At 38.9% G+C, this 15,806-nt stretch overlaps 1 protein-coding gene and 1 long non-coding RNA gene across 4 annotated transcripts in view; one reads left to right on the top strand and one right to left on the bottom strand.

Moving 5' to 3' along the window:
* Window positions 1-1,589, bottom strand: part of LOC126623107 (nuclear pore complex protein NUP160-like) — a 78,619-nt gene extending 77,030 nt beyond the window's left edge. The window contains exons 1-3 of one of the 3 annotated variants that reach the window (XM_050291912.1): window positions 1,331-1,589; window positions 971-1,245; window positions 695-882 (exon numbers count right to left, since the gene is read on the bottom strand). In XM_050291912.1, coding sequence (XP_050147869.1) covers window positions 695-882; window positions 971-1,245; window positions 1,331-1,499 — 632 coding nt within the window. In that variant the 5' untranslated portion in view covers window positions 1,500-1,589. The remainder of the gene's footprint in view (window positions 1-694; window positions 883-970; window positions 1,246-1,330) is intronic. The other 2 variants (XM_050291911.1, XM_050291910.1) reach the window with 2 other exon arrangements.
* Window positions 1,590-10,831: 9,242 nt separating this feature from the next.
* LOC126623134 (uncharacterized) lies at window positions 10,832-12,037 on the top strand. The gene is made up of 4 exons (XR_007623641.1): window positions 10,832-11,001; window positions 11,092-11,270; window positions 11,402-11,465; window positions 11,562-12,037. It is a non-coding gene; the product is annotated as an uncharacterized LOC126623134 (long non-coding RNA).
* The last annotated feature ends 3,769 nt before the right edge of the window (window positions 12,038-15,806 follow it).

The raw sequence follows: 15,806 nt of genomic DNA, 5'->3' as shown, positions 1-15,806 counted from the left end.
AAGTATAATTATCAGTCTTCAAAAGAATCCACATCATTCATACTAAGCATCTAGACACTACATAAGCCAGAAGTGTAAGTTAACTAATATTGTAATAAAGCTGTAAAGGTGAATGCTAGTTTTATTTGATATTGGCCCATTCAAATACAGAGTAATAAAATAGAGAATGTGAAAGAAAATTTTGAATGCAAACACCAAGCAGCTGAGTGTATTTAATATTCAGACTCTTCTGTTGTGTGCATTACATCAAAATCCATCAATTTTTTGGCTTCACTTTGTGCTTCAAATCAACATATTAAATATTTGAGTATTGGGGAAATAAGAAGATTTTTTTGCATGAGTCTATCATATGTGCCTCAATCAGCACATGTAACATGTAATACTCAATTACACATTATTCAATACAACTCTTGTCTCCCGTAAATCTTAATTCAAGCTATCCACTAGTTCAATTATATTGGTACGAGCTGGTATTCCAACGTACTTTTTCTTAGTACAATGAGAATCTCCTTAGAAGAATAATTTAAAAAAAAATAGAAATATCTTCAAGAAAAAAGAGATAAAAAAACATAACTTGAAGTTAAAGTTGGAGTTTCACACTTATTAATTTCTTCAAGAAGTCAGATTCAATGACCTACAGGAGTTACCTATACAAGATAGGCGATCGACAAAAGATATAGAAAACATAGAATACCTGAAGAAACAACGAACAGCTTCAGTGACTTTCCTCTCTTTCAGCACTCCATGCAACCCACGGCGTACCTGAGCAAGGAAGCAGCACCCTAAAAGATGATGAAGTATGCACCATCCTCCCTCTGTATCTTGGATACTATAACCTGTCTTCTCCTTTTGTAAATGTGCCTCCACCATAGTGAGTAGGTTCTTTATAGAGTATAGAAAAGTAACAATAAGTAATCTCAATGAAGTAAAGTTTAAGGGATATTCGGAAAACTGTAGGTAGAGAAACAACCTCAACCGCATAATACAGCCCATGCCTTAGAAGGATCAAAGCAAGATCTGTTGCACGTTTGAGGAATGTAAAGGATTCCGCAGTGTGGGCCCAGATGATCCAGCTAACGAAGTCCTGCATTGAAATACTAATGTCCTTCACGTCTGGTATGCTTCTCAAGGAAAAACAGACCCGGTCTCCGGAGGAAGTTCGAATACTTGCTAAGAATATAAAAGCCAGAGTGAACTCACACTTTCCAAGCTTCTCATTCCATGATCTTCTTCCCATGTTGCTATCTGAACCACGGACTGGGATATTCATCAGAAAAATACTAAATCAGCAAACTTACAAACTAGGGCCCCAGACAAAGCATAAACCAACCAATATGTAACACTGAAAGCTGAGAGCTAAAATCTTCAATTGCAGCAGATTCAGACGGTGTGGTGGCACATAAATGTATAAGAAGCCACTCAGAAATGATTTTTTCAATCCTTGGAATCAAGTCAAGTTGAATTTTGGATACATCATCATGCAGCATCTGGATCTGCATGCAGACCCAAAGAAATTTTGACACATTAATTGATTAAATTCCAGGAAAATGACGACCCTTATCATGGAATAAGGAGTTATATAAAAACGATAAAGACTGAAAAAAGCAAATGCTTGTTATGCTCGTAAATTCACTATTATATACATATTAATTCTCATTGTTAACACCTTTGTTTTACTCTTTTATATAGATTTTACATTCTATTTATGTTTTGTAGGTTGTAACAAGCAAAAGGTGGACCATAGATTAGCTTTGTAATTGAGTTCGTTACATGGGTAAATTTGGATGATTGACTCTTCTACCTATGCTGAGTAACAAGAGAATTAGTTACAGTTATTGGAATTAATTATCACGAATAATTGGAATAGATTCCATGTTCTAGGATTCGTGTGTTTGTCGATTTCCATTGTATTATGCTTTCTCGGAGTGCAACTTAGTAGATACCATGCTAAATACTTCGAGAATGAAAAGAGTTAGTGTAGACACCCATGCCTAATTCGTTGTTTAGGGAAATCAATAGCTTAAAGAGTAGATACCATGCCTTTAGGTTGACAAACGTTAAGCATCAAAAATATGTTTCGTATCATTGTGTGTATTGGTTGCTCAGGCGAAAAAGGTTAGAGATGGAAACCAAAGTCCTAACCGTTCAAACATCGTTTTCAAAATCCTTAATGCCAATTACTTTTATTTGTTTACTTTCTTTATATCGTGTTTTTTATACTTAAGACATATCAAATTATTTTGTTAAATCTTTACTTGCATATTTGCTAGTTTTGTGAATTAATTAATTTAAGTTGTTAGGAATCATACTCTAGATACATATTAGTGCAATCCTCGTGGGAATGATCTCGTACTTGCTTTCTATACTATGTGTTTGATCTTGTGCACTTGCGAGTTTAAAACGTGCAATTAGTAGCTTAATTTTAGGTTGCTAAATGCATAACAAGTTTTTGGCGCCGTTGTTGGGGATTGTCCCCTAATCGGTGTCTAGAATTTGTATTTCTAATGTTATTTTTTTCCCTTCTCTTCTTAATTAGTTGTAGTTTAGGAGTCATCATTTTTATTTTAATTCCCTTTAGTTATTTATCATTGTTTTATCTTATTGCATAATCGTTTGTGCGTAGTTTCTAAAGTTTCTTTGTTGGTTTTGTAGTGCATGCAAGGAAGACGCTCACTTCATCTAGCGATTCTTCCCATTGATCACGAGCTTGAGCAAACTTTACGCAATTTGAAACACGCGTGCGGGCAGCGAGCTAAGTCCAAACCAAAAATGGCTGACGAAATAGTCAATCATAGAGTTCCGATGTAGGATAAGTTTCAGCCTAAGAACATCGAATTTCCGTCTTGTATTACCTTCCAACCTAATGTGGAAGGGAACATGCATCTGTCACCGCAGCTACTTAACATGGTTCCCCATTTTAGTGGCAAAGCAGAGGACGATCCTCATCTTCACTTAACAGATTTCTTCGATCTTTGCAGAACGTAAGGCGTTCAAGGCCTTACTCCTGAGCAAATCAGGTTAATTTTGTTTCCATTTTCATTGAAATCTAATGCTAAATTGTGGTCTAATTCTTTGGAACCGGGATCAATTCAATCATGGGAGCAGTTGGCAACCAAGTTCTTGAAAGAGTTTTTTCCTGCCCGAAAAACCAAGCAACTGAAAAGGGAGATTGAGCTTTTCCAACAAAAGGATGGCGATTTATTCTTTGAAGCTTGGAAGGACTTTAAGAACAAGCTTCTTAAGTGTCCAACTCATAACATGCCCAAAGATGATCAGGTACAAGCTTTTTATGAGGGTTTAAATGATACTAATAAAGCGATTGTTGATTCAGCTTGCAATGGGATCCTGATGAAAAAAAGTGGAGAATAAGCTGTTGAAATGTTCGAAGAGTTAAGTGAGAATTCACAACAATTCTCACCTAGATGAAGAAGCACCACGAGGAGACAAGGAGTTTATGAAATTAATACCAATGATGGTGTGCAAGCAGAGATGGCAGCTATGAACACAAAGATTGACATGTTTGTTAAAGCCATGTCTTCCCTTAGTGGCAAGCAAACTCCAAGGGATGAGGTATGTGCAATTTGTTCTCATTATGATCATACAACTAAGACATGTCCTATGTCTTCTTTTAAAGATCAGGAGCATGTAAATTATGTGGGACAAGACAATTACCATCCAAAGAACAATCTGTTCTCTAGTACATACAATTAAGGGTGGAAGCCTCACCCCAATCTTTCATGGAGGAATGGACAGAATGGTCAAAACCCACAAGAGCAACAAATGAATTACCAATAAGGGACCAACTTTCAAGTTCAACCACAAGTTCAACAATCGACTCAAGCACAAAAAAAGCTAGACTTTGAAAGTACTGTACTTCAACTTGCAACAGCAACAACAAACAAATAGCCAACAAGGTCAAGCTATTCAAAAGTTAGAAGCGCAAATGGGGCAAATGGCTAAAGAATTGAGTGAGAGAAAGAAATGAGAGTTCCCATCACAAACTATACCCAACCCTAGAGGTCAAGACAAGCTTAAAGCCATTACAGTCCTGAGGAGCGGCAAAGTTGTTGACAACAAAGTGGGAGTAGACGATAAAGAAACATAGTCTGAAGTTATGGGTGCATCACCAACAAAAGCAATGGTGTCCAAGAAGGTAAGTGAGAAGGAGACGGTGACATTGCCACCCTTCCCTCAAAGGTTAGTCAAGCAAAAGAAAGAACAACACTTACTTGATATTTTTGAAACTCTTCGGAAAGTAGAAATCAATATTCCTTTACTTGATGCTATTAATGTAAGATCCCACATCGCCCAGGGGAGTGATCCTTATATGTATATTCCCATCTCTAGCTAGCACGAGGCTTTTTGGGAGCTCACTGGCTTCGGGTTCCATCGGAACTCCGAAGTTAAGCAAGTAGCACGCGAGAGCAATCCTCTGATGGGTGACCCACTGGGAAGTTCTCGTGTGAGTTCTCAGAAACAAAACCGTGAGGGCGTAGTTGGGGCCCAAAGCGGATAATATCGTGCTACAGTGGTGGAGCGGGCCCGGGATGTGGTGGACCCTGGGCTGGGATGTGACAATTTGGTATCAGAGCTTAACCATGGCCACGTGTGTGCCGACGAGGACGTCGGGCCCCTAAGGGGGTGGATTGTAAGATCCCACATCGCCCAGGAAAGTTATCCTTATATGTATATTCCCATCTCTACCTAGCACGAGGCCTTTTGGGAGCTCACTAGCTTCGGGTTCCATCAAAACTTCGAAGTTAAGCAAGTAGCGCGCGAGAGCAATCCTATGACGGGTGACCCACTTGGAAGTTCTCGTGTGAGTTCTCAGAAACAAAACCGTAAGGGCGTAGTCGGGGTCCAAAGTGGATAATATCGTGCTACGGTAGTGAAGCGGGCCCGGGATGTGGTGGACCCTGGGCTTGGATGTGACAATTAAACAGATTCCATCTTATGCTAAATTTTTAAAGGATTGTTGTATCACAAAAGAAAGTTTCAGGAACATGAGAAAGTTGCATTAACCGAAGAAATAAGTGCAGTTTTGTTAAGAAAGTTACCTCCTAAACTAAAAGATCCAGGGAGTTTTACTATACCTTGCACTATTGGAAATTATCATTTTTGATAAATCTTTGTGTGATTTAGGTGCAAGTGTTAATATAATGCCTTTCTTCATTTTAAAAAATTTAGGTTTAAGGGATTTGAAGCTAACATCAGTTTCTTTGCAACTTGCAGATTGATCAATCAATACCCAAGAGGAATTATTGAAGATGTTTTAATCCGGGTTGACAAATTAATCCTCCCTGCTGATTTCTTGATTTTAGATATGGAGGAAGATAGGGAAGTTCCGATCATATTGGGTCGTCCGTTCTTGGCCGCTGCACGTACATTGATTGACGTTGAGAATGGCACTCTTACGATGCGTGTTGGCGATGAGGCAACCGAATTTAAAGTATTTGGAGCTAGTCAAGATCTGCAAGAGACTAGTAAATGTTACATGATTGACTCTGTTTATGAAGATTCATTCTCTCTTCTTATTGAGTCTTCCAAAAGGCCTTCTAGCAACCACCGGTTGGCTAATGAAGGAAAATCAAGTTCAATCGTCAAAGATGAAGGGTGGTGGAACAAGAGATTCGTGAACAAAATTTTTTTTTATGTGTTCCCCCATTTTAATGATCCGCCGTCTTCAACTTAATTCGAAGATGGAGAGCTTGCTGGTTTAATTCTTATGGAGATTAAAGATTGCATCTATCCAGCTAAGTCTATACTTTCTCTTTTACTTTTGTTTTTATTTAATTTGTTTTGTTAGGTTGTTAAATTGTTCTTTCTTTTCCCTATTATTTGTTTGTCCATTCTAAATGCTAGTTTATCTTGCAAGATTGAGGACAATGTTGATTTTAAGTTTGGGGGAAGGGAAAACAATTCAAACTTGGTTTTTATAGTTTCGTTTAATTTAGAGTCAAAAATAAAAAAAATAAAAAAAATTCAGAAAGACAGAAGAAAAAAAGGAAAAAAAATTGTTTTGAGTCGCTTTCCGAACACATGATGACATTGAGTTAATTTATGAGATGACTTTACTACAAATTTGCCATAACTGCGTATTTCTTTGCATCCTTCACTTGATAGCATGACCTAAACATGACTTTTTTTTTGGAAACTTTGAATGCACGTAACCATGGTTGATATGATGTGTTGTGGTCGAGATAAATATATGTAAACACTTGTGGAGACTTGCATGATCCTTGTGAGCTTTTGAGCCTATTATATGATTGAACCATTATGCTCAATCACATTTGTTCTTGTGTGTATGGTCTCATTTTTTTTACATGAATCTCTAGAACTTGCTTAAAACCATTCAAAACGTACATCAAATCATGTAACAAACTTGGAAATGATATAGGCAATTGTTTCTTTCGTTTGAGCCTTTCTAGCCAACACTTATTATTATTTTTCCTAGCTAGCCACTTTGAGCCATTATGAGAGCCATTTCGTTCTTTAACCCAAATCTCCCCTACCTAGCCTTGTACTCAAGTTTCCTATCTTTTATCTAAAGAGCTTGTAGAGTAATCTTTAAAGAGGAGAGGTTTCAAAGTTGTAGGACCAAATATCGTAATTTCAATTTTGCACTCTTCACAATTAAAAAAAAAAAAGAAAAGAAAAGAAAAAAAATGTTGTTGCAAAAGTGTTTCAAAGATCAAGCCAAATGAAGGGAAGGTTAAAGTCTGGGTTTAATCTTAGAAGAGTTTTGTGGGTTTTGAATTATTTCTCTCTCAAATACAATTGAAAAGCTCTACAAGTTATTTAGATTTTGAGTTCTCCATTCCTTTCTTTGTTTAGCTACTTAACCCTCGGCCCCATTACAACCTAGATTAAGACCTTTGATTCAAGAAGTTATGTGATTTTGATCGCGGAGTCTAGGTGGACAAGCAAGCATATAGAGGCATGTTTTATGAGATCACTTGAGTGAAATACTTTATACCAGAAATTATGAGTGAGACACATGAGTACTTACCTTGTACGGGTTGAAACAAATCTTGCATATGCCTTATTTAGATTGTAGTGCATTGTATTGACATTTGGCTATCACACACTACATTTTAAGCAAGCTATGTCTAGAGTGTTGCTATCTTGTGAAGGAAGGTTACAAATATGCATATTATTTTAAATTTTGACCCAAGTCATGTCCAAGAGTTAACCTTTTGAGAGTATTGTTCGGAAAGATTAGTGTCAGCATTCGTTATTGTTTTGCTTGAGGACAAGCAAAGGTTAAGTTTGGGGGAATTTGTTATGCTCATAAATTCACTATTATATACATATTAATTCTCATTGTTAACACCTTTGTTTTACTCTTTTATATAGGTTTTACATTCTATTTATGTTTTGTAGGTTGTAACAAGCAAAAGGTGGACAAAGGAGCTTAAAAGAAAGTATTGAGACTAAAAAGGCTTTGACAATCCTATGTCATTAGCACAGCCTTTGCAAATCAGTCGAGTTCGTGGATTAAACTGTATTGACTCGGGAAGAACGAGGAGATGCACCATATATGCTTGGAAAGCCACGGATGTCTATTTTCCGTAGAATTTTACGGTTTGTGAAGATCGTTTTTCTAGAGGGAGTTATGGCAGTTTTAATACATGAAGGTCGGGCTACGCGTGAATACAATGTTTTCTACAAATGTGTATCAATGTGGCAGATTAAAGGAAGATTAAAATTCTTATTTATTAGGGGTTTTAACCAGTTGGAAGAAGCCAAAAAATCTGAAAGGAAATAAATAAGAAGACTAATAAACTTTAAAGCCCATTGAATTAGAATGAAAAAAAAAGGTTAATTGCCTTGTCGGTTACAATCAGAAGGGGAATCCCTAATCAGACCAGCAGAGGGGGAGTGAGATACAAAAGCAGCATCCACCAACAGAAAGAAAAAAAAGAAGCCACGACAGAAGGAAGAAAGAGGAAGGACCGGGCATCATTCCGCAATTCATCATTGAAGAGTTCCTTCTTCTCCTTTTACTTTCTGTTTTGTTTGTCTTGACTGCCCACTTAGATTATGAGTAACTAAATTTCGTAGTTGGGACTTGGTTGAAGTCCTAATCATGTTTCCTTGAGTATTTTCGATACACTTTTGCTACAAGACAATTTGTTGATGCTTTAGTGATTAATTCCAGTTTTAATTCCGATCGTATTGAGTTATTTTATGATTGATCACCATAGATTAGCTTTGTAATTGAGTTCGTTACATGGGTAAATTTGGATGATTGAGTCTTGTACCTATGCTGAGTAACAAGAGAACTAGTTACAGTTATTGGAATTAATTATCACGAATAACCGGAATAGATTTCATGTTCTAGGATTCGTGTGTTTGTCGATTTCCATTGTATTATGCTTTCTCGGAGTGCAACTTAGTAGATACCATGCTAAATACTTCGAGAATGAAAAGAGTTAGTGTAGACACCCATGCCTAATTCGTTGTTTAGGGAAATCAATAGCTTAAAGAGTAGATACCATGCCTTTAGGTTGACAAACGTTAAGCATCAAAAATCTGTTCTGTATCATTGTGTGTATCGGTTGCTCAAGCGAAAAGGGTTAGAGATGGAAACCAAAGTCCTAACCGTTCAAACATCGTTTTCAAAATCCTTAATGCCAATTACTTTTATTTGCTTACTTTCTTTATATCGTGTTTTTTATACTTAAGACATCAAATTATTTTGTTAAATCTTTACTTGCATATTTGCTAGTTTTGTGAATTAATTAATTTAAGTTGTTAGGAATCAAACTCTAGATACATATTAGTGAAATCCTCGTGAGAATGATCTCGTACTTGCTTCCTATACTATGTGTTTGATCTTGTGCACTTGCAAGTTTAAAACATGCAATTAGTAGCTTAATTTTAGGTTGCTAAATGCATAACAATGCTTTGGTAAAAAAAACTAATGTATACTGTAAAGTTGTTGAAGTAAGCACTGGAGTAGTTTCCTATAGACTGAAATTAAGACCAGAAGCATGTGTAGAAAGTAGAAACTAATGATATAATGAATATTAAAGATGCAGTGAAATTCTGTATTCGATTTATAGAACTATATTAATATTAAAGATTCAGTGGAAAGTATGTACTTGAAATTTAGAATACAGCTCAATAACAGAAGGATCACGTACAACGGTTTGTGAAAAAGTTATAGCAATGAATCCAACCCAACTTGTATATTTATTTGTTGTTTCTTTTATGAGAACAATGGGTGATTTAGTCGAGTTGCGTATTGTATCTAAGTAATATAAAGTCCGGTTCAAGAAAGAAACCAAATTCTCACCTCTATTTTCCATTAGTTCTGGAGGAGAAAACAAAAATCTTAACTCCATGCATTTATGAGTACATAGCAATAGATTCCACCCTAACAGTGTACAGAGCCAACTTCTCATATCTTGAATTAGGAAACAAGCAACTCCCTTTCTTCTGGTTTATTACTAATTTCATTTTGTATAAAAGATAAATTCAAGGCATGAACTAAACATTTATTTAATGAAAAATTAGTTTTGGGGTTCTTTTGCTAAGAAACAATTTTAAGGATCTATATTGAACCTTTTACAGGTTTACATATCTAAAGCTGGCAAGTGAGAAGCAAACTCACCAACAGTCCAGATTCAGAGTCCAGCGACATAACATGCTTACTTATTATGATAAGTAACATTTTGGTTTGATATACTCTGTTCCGTCTTTTGTAGTCTGCTTGCTGGACTTATTTGCTACTGCTATAGTGCTATGAGATATTTCTTTTGCATAAAATAAAATCATTCTTTTCAAAATAAATAAATAATTCACAATAGTGCATGCGACATGCAAACATAACCTTCGCAACTTGAGAAGTAGCCTGGACCAAAACGGAAGCACTGATACAACAACAACAACAACAAAGCCTTTTCCTACTAAGTGGGGTCGGCTAATATATGAATCCTAGAACGCCATTGCGCTCGGTTTTGTGTCATGTCCTCCGTTAGATCCAAGTACTCTAAGTCTTTTCTTAGGGTCTCTTCCAAAGTTTTCCTAGGTCTTCCTCTACCCCTTCGGCCCCGAACCTCTGTCCCGTAGTCACATCTTCGAACCGGAGCGTCAGTAGGCCTTCTTTGCACATGTCCAAACCACCGTAACCGATTTTCTCTCATCTTTCCTTCAACTTCGGCTACTCCTACTTTACCTCGGATATCCTCATTCCCAATCTTATCCCGTGTGCCCACATATCCCACGAAGCATCCTTATCTCCGCTACACCCATTTTGTGTACGTGTTGATGCTTCATCGCCAACATTCTGTGCCATACAACATCGCTGGCCTTATTGCCGTCCTATAAAATTTTCCCTTGAGCTTCAGTGGCCTACGACGGTCACACAACACGCCGGATGCACTCTTACACTTCATCCATCCAGCTTGTATTCTATGGTTGAGATCTCCATCTAATTCTCCGTTCTCTTGCAAGATAGATCCTAGGTAGCGAAAACGGTCGCTTTTTGTGATCTTCGCTAGATTGCTCCGGTCATTAGTGTGGATAAGTATATAAATGGATAGAGATAGGAAAGCAAACACAAGATGTACGTGGTTCACTCATATTGGCTACGTCCACGGAATAGAGGAGTTCTCATTAATTGTGAAGGGTTTACACAAGTACATAGGTTCAAGCTCTCCTTTAGTGAGTACAAGTGAATGATTTAGTACAAATAACATTAGGAAATATTGTGGGAGAATGATCTCGTAATCACGAAACTTCTAAGTACCGGAGTGTGGTATCGTCTTGACTTGCCTTATCTGTCTCGTAGGTAGATGTGGCATCTTCTCTGGAAGTATTCTTCCTCCATCCAGGGGTGGTATCTTTAACTGGTGGAGATGCACAAGGTAATGTATCAATTTCACTTGAAGCTTACTTGTAGTTTCAGGCTTGGTCAAGTGCGATACAAACCATGTAGTAGGAGTCCCCCAAGTCGCCGAGCTAGGGGATCTGTTGAAAGAGGTGACAGACAAGGTAAGCAATCAGAGCTCCAAGCAATCAGTCCCAGATCAGAACTTTGATTTCGAGTTCCGGCTGATTGTTCACATACTCCCTATCTTGCAGGCAGCATGAAGGATAAAGAGAAGAAAAATGAGAAGAGATGATATGGGATACTTTTGCTTTTGAAGAAGTAACTTTCCACAGGCTTATTCTTGAACTGGGCTGGAGGGTTTTCTGGTTTCCTCTAGAGTATAAGGCCGACTGAAGAATTTGAGGGTCAAAACAAGTCCATCAAATCTATAGTACGTTCGACCCTGCTGATATAGGATACTTTTGCTTTTGCCAGAGTAGTGGATGTATCGGCACGTGTGCTGTTACGCTTGTCTCCACATGCTTCCTTGTATCCTTCTCACTTGCCCTATCTGTTCCTCAGGCAGATGCGGTATCTTCCCTGGAAGCATAAGATGTTGAAGATGAGTACTCGAGAGCAATGCCAAGTAAGTAATCAAGTAAGGGGTTCTAGGCAGTCAGTTCCTGACTGGAGGCTTGATTCCAAGTGCTGACTGATTGCTCTCTTTCTCCTTATCTTGCAGGTAAGAACAAGGCCAAAGGAAAAGACAGGGAAAAAGCATGATATGGGATACTCTTGCTTTTAACCCTGATGATATGAGATATTCTTGCTCTAGTATAGCTTGTTTGCAGAGGTATTATCGGGGGGAAAGAAAGCTGAATATTTCGAAAGGCTTCTTTGGGAGTGTCCTCTCAGATATGAGGAAGGGTTGAGCATTTTTGCAGGTCTGCCTGTCCGTTGGGGATGGAGGTCGACATATATAGGAGTCTCCCTAACAACAAGTAGTAATGCTATTCCTTTACCATGCTTGGTCATAGCACGGTAGTGGGAGCTGCCAGCTTCACATGTTTTAACTCTGTCAGAGCACTTTGAAAAAGTGGTCTGTGGTACCTGGAAAGCTGATGTTGCGTGTGAAGATTACAGACAAGCTTTATCCAAGGAGATCCGGCTCTTGAAGTTGGGAAAGTGGTGCCTCTTCGGTTTTCGAACAAGCAATCATGTCGGAGCTCTGGCTCTCGAGATTCGGAGAACGATGCCTTTTCGATTTTTGAAAAAGCAATCCTGCTAGGGGTCTGGCTCCCGAGATTCGGAGAGCGGTGTCTCTTCGATTTTTGAGAAAGTAATCATGTTGGGAGTCTGGCTCTCGAGATTCGGAGGGCGGTGCCTCTTCGATTTTGGAGCAAGCAATCTTGTTGGGAGTGCTTTCTCGAATGTGAGAAAAGGTTGGGCATGTTTGCTAGTCTACCTTGCCACGAAGCACAGAGGTTGACACACAGGGACTTTCCAATTATCTAGCAGTGGTACTGTTCCTTTACCCTTATGGGTAATAATATGATAGCTAGACCTTCAAAATTTATGTGTCTAAACTTTGTTAGTGCTGTTTCTTTGCTATTCTTTTACCCTTCTTGGTCAGAGCGATGTAGTGGGAGTTGCAAGCTTCACGTGTCTCAACTTTGTCAGAGAACTTTGGCAAAGTTATCTGTGGTACCCATGAGCTAATGTTGTGTGTGGGAAGTGGGTGATTGAACATTAAGATTCATGTGCTTTCTACTTCACCAGAAATCTTCGACATAATGCCCATAATTTCCGCAAAGCTAAGTGTGCGTGTGACAGGGGCTGACAAGGCTGGAAAAGTAGGTGCCTCTTCGATTTCTAAGGTCGGCCCTCGTGGTCTCTGAGCAGCCCAGCTTTTGATAAAGCAAGCGCCTCTTCGATTTCTGAGATCGGCCTTCGTGGTCTTTGAGCAGCCCAACTTTTGAGAAAGCAAACGTCTCTTCGATTTCTGAGATCGACCCTCGTGGTCTCTGAGCAGCCCAGCTTTTGAGAAAGCAAACGCCTCTTCGATTTCTGAAGCTCCGTCGAGTGCAGATTTTTATAGAGGCTGGCATTAAGTTCCAGAGCACACTTGAATCTCCACCAGTAGAAGCTCCATTCTTGCACTTCTAAGATCTTGATTTGTCCAACCTCTTCTCTCTTCAACACCTTTGAAAATGTCTGGCCCCTCCGACCGTCGTTTTGACTTGAACCTTGTTGAAGAGGCAGCCACGCATTCTCCAGACAACATATGGCGCCCATCCTTCGTCTCCCCTACTGGTCCTCTTACCGTTGGGGATTCCGTGATGAAGAATGATATGACCGCTGCGGTAGTGGCCAGGAACCTTCTCACTCCCAAAGATAACAGACTACTTTCCAAACGGTCTGATGAGTTAGCTGTTAAGGATTTTCTGGCTCTCAGTGTTCAGTGTGCAGGTTATGAGTCTAACATGGCCCAACGCCTATTTGCTCGAACCCGCCAAGTTGAATCATTGGCAGCTGAAGTGATGAGTCTCAAACAGGAGATTAGAGGGCTCAAGCATGAGAATAAACAGTTGCACCGGCTCGCACATGACTATGCTACAAACATGAAGAGGAAGCTTGACCAGATGAAGGAATCTGATGGTCAGGTTTTACTTGATCATCAGAGATTTGTGGGTTTGTTCCAAAGGCATTTATTGCCTTCGTCTTCTGGGGCTGTACCGCGTAATGAAGCTCCAAATGATCAACCTCTGCTGCCTCCTCCTTCTAGGGTTCTATCCAGTACTGAGGCTCCAAATGATCCCCCTCCAGTGCCTGCTCTTTCTGGGGCTCTACCGACTGCTGAGACTTCTCCTAAGCAACCTTTGTGAAGGCTCCCTCTTGTTTGTTTATTTTGACTCATGTATATGTACATATTTGTAACTTATCGGGGATATCAATAAATAGCTTTCCTTCATTTCAACGTATTGTGTTAAATACACCAAAGCCTTCTTCGCTAAGTTCTTTGAATTTTCTTTTGTTGAAGCTTGTATGTTGAAGCTTTGTGAGTGGAGCATGTAGGTTGAGGTAGTATTCCCTTAATTTCCCGAGTGAGGAAAACTTCTCGGTTGGAGACTTGGAAAATCCAAGTCACTAAGTGGGATCGGCTATATGAATCTTTGAACGCCATTGTGCTCGGTCCTGTGTCATGTCCTCCGTTAGATCCAAGTACTCTAAGTCTTTTCTTAGAGTCTCTTCCAAAGTTTTCCTAGGTCTTCCTCTACCCCTTCGGCCCTGAACCTCTGTCCCATAGTCGCATCTTCTAATCGGAGCGTCAGTAGGCCTTCTTTGCACATGTCCAAACCACCGTAACCGATTTTCTCTCATCTTTCCTTCAATTTCAGCTACTCCTACTTTACCCCGGATATCATCATTCCTAATCTTATCCTTTCTTGTGTGCCCACACATCCAACGAAGCATCCTCATCTTCGCTACACCCATTTTGTGTACGTGTTGATGCTTCACCGCTCAACATTCTGTGCCATACAGCATCGCCGGCCTTATTGCCGTCCTATAAAATTTTCCCTTGAGCTTCAGTGGCATACGACGGTCACACAACACACCGGATGCACTCTTCCACTTCATCCATCCAGCTTGTATTCTATGGTTGAGATCTCCATCTAATTCTCCATTCGTTTGCAAGATAGATCCTAGGTAACGAAAACGGTCGCTCTTTGGTATTTCTTGATCTCCAATCCTCACCCTTAACTCGTTTTGGCCTCCATTTGCACTAAACTTGCACTCCATATATTCTGTCTTTGAATTCGACTCCACGTGCCAGATTCTTTATGCAAGGCATGAAGAGATAACAGCATGTCAATAGAAAATTTCCTCAATTTAATTTTTTTTTTTTATCAGTCAGGCTTCTCTCCAAAGCAACTTCAGGTCCAAGATCTGATACATGAAGCATTGCTAGTGTTGAACTATATCCAGATTCTAGCTTCTTCAAAAGGCGATGAGTAATTTCCTCAGCTGAGATAACGAGTGGTGCACTAACTAATGATTCATAAAATATAGCAGAAGCTGTTTTTCCCAATTGTTGGCTGACATTAACAACACATCTAAGCATTTTAACAAGCACCTCTAATTCAAGAATTAAACCCGCCTCAATGGTAACAAGATAGATGAGATCATCATAAGTACCAATCAAACATGAATATGAAAATTCCAAACATAAAAATATAAAAAGGACACGCATTAAAAATAAGAAATAATTCATCCTAAAGCAAAAAACGGAAAGGTTCAGATAAAGCAACAATACCTGAGATACCATTAATAAGCCGCTCAATATCCTCCGAACAACGAAAAAGAGATACTGAGTTCTTTCTGATCAATCCAAAAGTGCCCCTGTAGGAATCCAAAAGCAAGCCACACTGTGCATTGCTCTTGCACCAGTTTTGGTAGTAGCGAGAACAGAATTTTTTCCAGCAGCAAAATATCGACGTTGAATTATCACTGACACCCTAAAACGATATACCACATACGTTGGTTATCTGTTAGCTAGCAACCCCAGGTCATTCCTATCCCCTCCAGGGTGTCATATGAGTGTGTGAGAGAGACAATAAAAAATCCAACGCAAACCTCTTCTTCAACATATCGGCGGTTAGAGACTGGAAATCTGAATCACTCCAGTGCCTGTTATAATCCACAAGGTTGAGCTCAAAGCAATGTTATGATGAACCCCAGGAAGAAGCAGCCTGCGTAAGAAAATCGAGGATACAACTGGTACAATATCATCCTACAGAATTTTCATCAAGCAAAACATTATAAGCAGCTTTTTAAATATATAATAGCTTCTAGACTGGCTACAATTAACATCTTACATAAATTTGTATTCTTGTTCGGTTTATAAATATTTTCTACTAACATTTATACTCAACCCATACACACAGTTAACCCACTAATCCCAACTATTTTGGGTATTATATAAATG

This window comes from Malus sylvestris, chromosome 5 (assembly GCF_916048215.2).
Source record: "Malus sylvestris chromosome 5, drMalSylv7.2, whole genome shotgun sequence".
In the NCBI taxonomy this organism is placed as follows: domain Eukaryota; kingdom Viridiplantae; phylum Streptophyta; class Magnoliopsida; order Rosales; family Rosaceae; genus Malus; species Malus sylvestris.
The sequence above is the reverse complement of the archived record's forward strand: the minus strand, read 5'-3'. Positions and strand labels throughout refer to the sequence as shown.